At 47.6% G+C, this 8630-nt stretch overlaps 1 protein-coding gene across 3 annotated transcripts; it reads left to right on the top strand.

Moving 5' to 3' along the window:
• The first annotated feature begins 3463 nt into the window (after positions 1–3463).
• LOC125550910 (tubby-like F-box protein 13) lies at positions 3464–8151 on the top strand. Of its 3 annotated transcripts, none has more exons than XM_048714027.1 (5): positions 3464–3662; positions 4716–5186; positions 5373–5460; positions 6829–6961; positions 7059–8151. In XM_048714027.1, exons 2-5 carry the CDS (start codon positions 4839–4841, stop codon positions 7810–7812), a joined length of 1323 nt encoding a protein of 440 aa, XP_048569984.1. In that variant the 5' UTR covers positions 3464–3662; positions 4716–4838; the 3' UTR covers positions 7813–8151. The 3 variants fall into 3 exon arrangements, with proteins under 3 accessions (XP_048569984.1, XP_048569985.1, XP_048569986.1); XM_048714028.1 differs by having other exon boundaries at positions 3486–3783; XM_048714029.1 differs by lacking the exon at positions 3464–3662 and adding an exon at positions 3713–3732.
• The last annotated feature ends 479 nt before the right edge of the window (positions 8152–8630 follow it).

Genomic DNA, 8630 nt, shown 5'->3' with positions numbered 1-8630 from the left:
CCCGTAATAGAACATGAGACCCCTGACAAAGGGATCCAGAGCGAGGCCTAGTCCTCGGAGGAAGTGGGAGACGAACACAACGCTCTTGTTGGGTTCGGGAGTAGGGATGAGCTGCCCTCTAGCGGGCAGCCTATGCGAAATTTCGGCGGTCAGGTATCTGGCCTCCCTCAACTTCTTGATATCCTCCTCAGTGACGGAGGAAGGCATCCACCGTCCTTGAAGGCTGGATCCAGACATGATTGAAGGTCCGAAACACCTGACCTGGGCTTTGGGTGTTAGAACTCGAGGCGGGGGAAGGATTCGATTGAGCACGGGAGGGAAGAAGTAAAGGCCTTGTCCCTTTATAAAGAGGGTGAATATCAAGCGTCCTCCTCGTGGCCGTTTGGGACTTGCCTAAAATCTAGGAGTCCTAGGCGTGGTTGGGTTACCCACGTTCGTATTAATGAGAATCCCGTAATAAGGGGAACACGACCTCTGCTTTGACAAGACGTGTCAAGAAACCGCCTCGCGTTATGTGCGGGGGCTGGTTGAAGAAAAATGGTTCACATAATTACCGGGCCGTGGTGTGATGTCATGCTGCTAAAACGTGTCAGCAGATTGGATTTGTGGAAATATTACTCTCTCTCTCTCTATGGTGGTATGTGGAACTTATTTTGCAGGGGCGGACACTGTCCTTGTATTCAAACTCTTTTGTGGTGTATTCGGAGGAGGAACCCGCCTTGCAATGCCGAAGACAACACTGCGCGCCGGACTCATCGTCATTGAAGCCTGGTTCAGGGGCTATTGAGGGAGTCCTGGATTAGGGGGTCTCCGGACAGCCGGACTATATCCTTTGGTCGGACTATTGAACTATGAAGATACAAGATTGAAGACTTCGTCCCGTGTCCGGATGGGACTCTACTTGGCGTGGAAAGCAAGCTAGGCAATACAGATATGTATATCTCCTCCTTTGTAACCGACCTTGTGTAGCCCTAGCACCCTCCGGTGTCTATATAAACCGGAGGGTTTTAGTCCGTAGGACAACATACAATCAGACCATAGGCTAGCTTCTAGGGTTTGGCCTCTCCGATCTCGTGGTAGATCAACTCTTGTACTACTCGTATTATCAAGAATAATCAAGCAAGACGTATGGTTTTACCTCCATCAAGAGGGCCCGAACCTGGGTAAAACATCGTGTCCCTTGCCTCCTGTTACCATCCGCCTTAGACGCACAATTCGGGACCCCCTACCCGAGATCCGCTGGTTTTGACACCGACACTCACCCTCCTGTGGCTGAGGCTCAGTCTCATTCCCCGGCAGCCTCCAAGATCTGTGGGCGATCAGGCCTCCGCTGGCCAGGTCCTCCAGGTCCTCCTTCTGGATTGTGGAGCGGATCCAGTCCCCCTGGATCCAACCAGGAGGAAGATCGGCCCTCGACGATGATCCCCGATTCGTCTTCTTGCCCTTCACCGTCGCTGCCTTCTTGCGCTCCAGGGCCGCCGTCTTGTCCTTGCCCATGGCGACGGAGTGCTCGCAGGAGAACAGAGACGACGAAGAGGACGGAGAGTGCGTTGGAGAAGCAGGGGAAGAAGGAGACGATTGGAGCGCACTGTGCTCTGCCTCGGCCCGGACGCTATTTATGAGGCCACTTCTGAGTGGCTGACGGGTGGGCCCGAACGATCTAATCATATCCCGCAACAGTCACGCGCCCGATACGTGGCGAAAAAGGTGGTGCGGGAATCGAGGCGCCCCTGTCCATCCACTCCGTTTACTGCGACGCACTCCATCCGGCACGCTTTCCCGAAATTTCGAATCCCGTGAGATCCGGGAACCGCAGAGTAATCAATCGCGCCGAAGATTTCGTACCATATCAACACTCGAAGATTATTAGTTGAGTTTCACTCGATGACCTCTAAATCGATCGAGGCAACTAAAACAAGATCGAAGCTTCAACATGATTCACAGACTCAGATGAAATACCTCCGAAGTAGGGAATCAACTTCGGTTCTTTCTTCACTCGGACCTCAATCCATTCGGGGGCTAATGACGATGACATGTACCTAGGGTAGGGTCATAGGCCTGACCTAGACGCCTTACCCAAGGACACTGCCCTAGGGTCAAAGACATTCAAGATACAACAGAAGAAACCGACTAAGTTCACCAAGAAGTGCAATCCACTCGACCTCCAACCTCACTCGGAACCCTAATTCCATTCGACCAAGATGAAGTCACTCGACCGTACAAGAAATCACTCGGAATACAGAAGGCCTAAAGTCACTCAGGATGGCAACGGTCAGGCGTTCACTCTGTAGTCTTAAAGATCATTTTATAGCTTTTTATAACAGGCGTTACCAATAACGCCCTGTCTTAATGTACATTGAACCCTGTGTAACGTGGGATGGCCGGGATCCTGGCGCACTCTATACAAGCCACCCCCCTCCTCTGGCACAAGGGTTCGCACCCCCTGTAACTATCACGCATAATTCAGTCGACCAAAGTCTCCGGGCACCGAGACGTAGGGTTGTTACTTCCTCCGTGAAGGGCCTGGACTCGTAAACCTTGCGTGCACAACTTTGCCGTAGCTAGGATCTTGCCTCCTCCTACGTACCCCTATTCTACTGTCAGACTTAGGGCCTGTTCTGAAACTGCCTAGCTTCTCCAAAACTTCCTAAATTCAGCTTCTCGCACGACTTCTCGCTTCTGGTGGCGACTTGGAAAGCGTTCGGCAACTCAACTTCCGCTTTCGGTCGATACGCACGAGGCTGCCAGCCCATTTGACGGGATTGGCAGGCCAGGTTGGGGCCCAATACAAATTGCCAACGCATGCGAGAGGGAGTTCGACAAAGAAACTTGAACCGGGACGCTGAGAGTCACTTGGCGGTGGCAACCCAACGTAATTTGCCCTCAACGCCAACTTCTTCCTTTCACGGATCTGGAAAAGAGCTGCTTCCCCATCTTCTCCTTTTTTACACTAAGACAGATCGCTAGCTTCTCAATTCCAACTTCCAGGAGCCAGAGCGTTTGCCTCAGCTTCATTTGTGAAGTTGAGGAAGCTTGGAGCTGGAGCATTGCAGAACGGGCCCTTACTCCCACGACACTAGGGTCCTGATCCGACTTAGAAAAGAAGTTTGCGGAGGTGTATTCCGTTGTGTTCTTTTTGAAATTCTATGGTGTTGAAACAACATCAGCTATTGTTTGCCGAATCACCGTGGAACACAATGAATAACACGAGGGTAGCGATGCAGCTTCATCGTATTTTTCACTGTATTTTTCCGCGGGTTTCCTGTTTCTTGGTTCGAAAGTCCTTCATTTTCGTCACGGGATTCAATTCATTCTCAATGGCGCGGCTGACCGAATTCCAGTTGGATTAAACCACGGCTCTGCCGAAAGATCACCTCAGCATTTGAATAAATTTATTTTCTGCAACTGCACGTGGCCCTGACCAGATGCAAACGATTTAGCACCCGTAGCGCAGCGCCTTTTCCGAGTGATGAAAGGAAAACAGAGACAGCTCTCTGCCCCGCTCCTCGCATGTCCGACTCCAACGAAACAAAGCAGGGGCGGAGCGGAGCGGACCAGACCAGTGTCACCACAACCACTTGTTCCTTTCTTCACCGCCCCTCGCCCCTCCCCATTTCCGCCGATCCGACCCGGCCCTTCCCCGCCGCCCGCTCCAGCTCCAGGTGCGTGTCCCCCGCCCGGATCCACGCCCCGGTGCCTCACCTCCTCGGCGAACTCCCGATTTGTGCCTGGGTGGGTACGCGCCAGCTTCCCGGGGCTCCGCGCCGTCGCGCGTCCGGCTCGGTAGGGGCCGGGAGCAGGATTCTCCGCCTGCTTGCTTACCGTGTTTAGCCGATCTCGGTTGAGACGAGGGATTTTCAGCTCGTTGCCTGGCCGGATTTGGGCTGGGAGGGGGCGTCTCCGAGTTGCCTGCCTCATGACCTAATTCTCATGGAATTTTGGTCGAAAGAAGGAACATGCTACTAGCTTGTTTCTCGGGGCTATTATTCTACATCTAACTCGGTGAAAGATAGCATTTCGTTAGATTTTTTTTGCCCCAAAGCAGAGCTATTTCCTTAGATCTTCGTGCATCCTCCGGTAGAGTCAGTTATCATCTATGGGTTGATTTATGCATCATCCCCTTTTATATATATATATATATATATATTTGTTCTGCTTGGTATTGCTGTAGATGATTTATTTTGTGTAGTGTACTTGCGAAAGTTAGCATGTTGTGGTGGGATCCGAACGAAACTATGTATACTTCATTTTTAGGCTGCTATATTGAGTAAGGTACCGAAATGCTCATACTGCCGGAAATGTACATCTTTACTCTCTACTTGTGGCTACTTCATCCTGGGGAATTTAGCCAGATAGTGTGGATTGTTGGAAAATTGTGGCCCTCGAGTTATCTATTCTTTGATAGTCATGCGAGTGAGCTTTGGATGCTAGTAGTGGATATTCTGTTTTGAAAGAAGCGGCTATGCCCTATAAGTGTTCCTGGAGAGCGTTCCCTAACATATGTTTATAGTCAAAAGTTGCAAACCAGAAGTTTGAAGTTGTTAGTCGATGTTAGTGATTATGGAATCACATGAGCAATCAAATGCAGTATCCTTCTTCATTTCATCCGAAAAAGCTGAACACTCAGTTAGCTGAATACTAATTTATTGCAATAATTACAGTAAGCTTCAATTCTGATGGAAAACTAATTGCTTACACAATATTTTGTCTTGCAGGTTCTACTGTTACTGCTTAAAAGAATTTGAGTTGGCCACTTCTATTGGCATGATAGTGTTCAACACTAGGAGATCTCTTGTGTTATATATAGCAGGGCTCTTGATTTTTAAAATTTGAAGTAGATGTCATTCCGTAGCATTGTGCGCGATGTAAGGGATAGCTTTGGGAGCTTATCTCGAAGAGGATTTGACATCAGGATTCTGGGCAATGGCAGAGGGAGATCTCATGGTGCTGTCCATGAGTTACATGACCCCGTTCCTGTAATCCAGAGCAGCTGTTGGGCTAACTTGCCTTCCGAATTGCTTCGAGATGTGATTGAGAGGTTGGAGGCTAGTGAGGCTACATGGCCCTGTAGGAAGAATGTTGTTGCTTGCGCAGCTGTCTGCAGAACATGGAGAGAGATGTGTAAAGAGATTGTAAAAAATCCGGAGTTTTGTGGAAAGATCACTTTTCCTGTGTCCCTCAAGCAGGTAATGGTGCAGTTATGTTGATGTTAGATTATCCTTTTTCGCTGGCATCTGGCAATATCGGTTCTTCAATGTTGGATGATTAACCTATAAGTAATGTTTGGAATGTTGAAATGTGACATCATGAACACAACATAATCAGCTTTAGCATGTGTTCTAATAAAATCATGTTGTTTCATCCATGTACAGCCTGGCCCTCGGGATGGAACTATGCAGTGCTTCATTAAGCGGGATAGATCTACCCAAACTTACTACCTGTACCTCTGCCTTACCTCAGGTAATTTTTTGGGTACTATCATATGATCTACGTTTTATGGGCTATGGACCTCCATTTAAGAAACTCGTATACGCAGTTCTCTGTACTTCAAACTTCTGGTTTCTAAGATGTAAAATATTCTCCCGAGTCCTGATGTTATGCTTGTGTAGAGTAGCAAATTAACAACGATACGGTTTTATAGTCCATGCGTGTACTGGAGGTGTTAGTGTTCAGTTAACACAGATACGCTTGACTAAGCTGTTTCTTATTGGATTCCAGAGGAAATTGTTTGTCATTGACACCATCTGCCTGCCTCAAACTTGCATGTGCATGCTTATGTGCAGAACTACAGATTCACTTGACTCTGTACTTTGCGTGAAAGCCATATCGTGAAAGCCATGAACCATAGTTCATAAAGCAGAGGTGACTGAAAAGCCCCCCGGCAGCCCACACACATACTAATCGCTCTTTTTCACTCTACTCTGTGATATAAATGTTTGGTAGGGGTCTCGACATGTCTCTTCATTTTTAATTAGAATCATCTTGTAAGTTCCATACGATATCTTTGTACTGTTATAAAAGATGTCCAATGGTGGCGGTGGTCGGTTTCACCACCTTCTCCCTGTGCTTACATGTGGGATTGTCTTATATTTTTTGTCAAAATCTATATACCCGTGCAGTGATTTTAAAAGATGTCCTTGTTTTCTTTTTGTAAAAACGTACATGTCAGTGCGGAGACTCCAACAGACGTCCTCAAATTTTAGAAAAATGTGTATATATCTGTACAGAAACTCAGATAGGCAATAGCTGTCCTTGTCAATCGGCTCCACATTTTAAAATTGAAATCCACCCCTTGTGTTGCTCCCTTCACAAACAGATTCCAGTTCTGCCCAAGGTGAAGCTCACCTAAGAGCTGCGGCGAATCCTAGGGCATGACACGGACCACAGCGAAAATCGTTTGACAAATCTAAGTCAACACAGTATTATCTGTCGATCTGTAGCAATACACTGTTCTGTAGCTGGCAGTCTTATCTGCACTACTTTACATACCCAAGCTGGGATGGTTACTGTCATACTAGTAATATTTACTGCTGCAAGTTGCGTCCTTTGTACTCTTTTGAAGCTTACTGATCCGCTAGTGATTTTTGTTCTTTCGACTTCCCTAGAACCATGCATTTTCTTCCTTGTCCTGACATGCATTTACCTAATGGTTCCATTGGGATTGGCATGTATTTTTGTTTGTGTCCACATGATTGTTTATCTGTCAAACTGGTTGTTTCCATATTTTGTAAAAAATTGGAAATGCAAATATAATAATTGTTTGCTAGCCTACATGTTTTTGTTGCTAGTATTATTATTTTAGTATTTTATAAGTTTTCTTTTCTACAGCTGTGCTTGTCGAAAATGGCAAATTCCTTCTGTCAGCAAAAAGGATCTGCCGTGCAACATGTACAGAATATATAATATCTATGAACGCGAATAGTATATCGAGGTCTACCGACACATACATTGGAAAAATGAGGTACTATTTGAAGAAACTATAGCCTTATTTTAAACTTATATACCACCATTTAATCTGACATATGTTCGTACTTGCTAATATGTTTGCCATTTTGTAGGTCAAATTTCCTTGGCACCAAGTTTGTAATGTATGACACACAGCCTCCTTACAATGCAAGTAGTGTTTCGCATTCTGGGACAACAAGCCGAAGATTCTACTCCAAGAAAGGGTCGACGAAGGTTCCTTGCAGCACGTACAGCATAGCTCAGGTCTCCTATGAGCTCAACGTCTTGGGAACCCGAGGTCCTAGGCGGATGCGCTGTGTAATGCACTCCATCCCTGCCTCATCGCTCGAGGCTGGTGGCAGTGTCCCTTGCCAACCGGATATCATCTTCTCCCGTTCCCTAGACGAATCTTTCAGCAGCATGCCGGTCTTGAAATCTTCCGTCATGGACCATTCCATGCGTTTTAGCAGTGCCAGATTCTCCGACGTCTCAATAGGAGGTGGCCCGGCGATCAGAGGACAAGCCTTGAGCGACGGCGATGATTTGAAGGACACGCCGTTGATTCTCCGCAACAAGGTTCCAAGATGGCATGAGCAGCTGCAGTGCTGGTGCCTCAACTTCCGTGGCCGGGTGACTGTGGCTTCTGTCAAGAACTTCCAGCTCACCGCTGCTGCTCAGCCTGCTGCTGGAGCCCCAACTCCACCACACCCTGCGCCAGCGCCTCCGCCTGAGCATGATAAGGTGATACTTCAGTTCGGCAAGGTTGCAAAGGATATGTTCACCATGGACTACCGGTACCCTCTCTCGGCCTTCCAGGCCTTCGCCCTCTCCCTGAGCAGCTTCGACACCAAGTTGGCATGCGAATAGAACTGCGGGGTTGCAACCGTCATGGCTGCACCGATCATCAAAAGGCTGACTGTCCCCCAAATTAGGTGGGGACTCCATTCTGTTGCTGGGTGTCGCTGATGCCATCGCGACACCCGAAAACTGAGGAATTAGAAGGGTTCCTCAGATTTGTGCTGCTGATTTGTTGTCACTGTACTTGATCTCCATTGCTTGGATCCTTGGCTTGGCGACGGCTGTGTACGTGATAATGTTACGAGCAAACTCCATGGGGTTGTTCACTGACGATGTATTTGCCGAGTGACCTGTACATTCATAACTTGGTGTGTTTGAAATTGAACTTGGTTTTACTATGACGCTTCATTGCTGTTGTGGTGTCGCCGTCAGGGATGGATCGGACCAGACTTTGTGTTTGATTGCTTCTAAGTTAGGTCACCACACATAAGCTCGGCTCTTGCAGAGAGCAAAATGGCGAAGATAATTATGCCGTCCTGGCACTGAACCGGCCTTGTGCAAAGGCCTGCATCAACATCGGAAGAAAGATTCGAAAACGACGCTGTCATATATTGTATGTATGTGCAGAGCTATCTCTTTCTGTAGTTTGGTAAGCTGAAAGGGACATGGTCGATGCAACGCCTGTTACTTTTGTGGCAAGCAGAAAAGGTGGTAAAAGGGAAATGCATGTTTTTTTTTCATTCGATCCAAAAAAATGGGATCGGGTTCCACTGTCAAGAGATAACGGACACAAAAACAACGGCGCCCCGAGTAGATAGAAAGAAAATTAAGCATGGGTGAACTGGCTAGCTCATGACATCGAAAGTTCAAAACCTTGCCCCTGGAGC

This window comes from Triticum urartu, chromosome 4 (genome assembly GCF_003073215.2).
Source record: "Triticum urartu cultivar G1812 chromosome 4, Tu2.1, whole genome shotgun sequence".
Classification (NCBI taxonomy): Eukaryota; Viridiplantae; Streptophyta; class Magnoliopsida; order Poales; family Poaceae; genus Triticum; species Triticum urartu.
The sequence above is the reverse complement of the archived record's forward strand: the minus strand, read 5'-3'. Positions and strand labels throughout refer to the sequence as shown.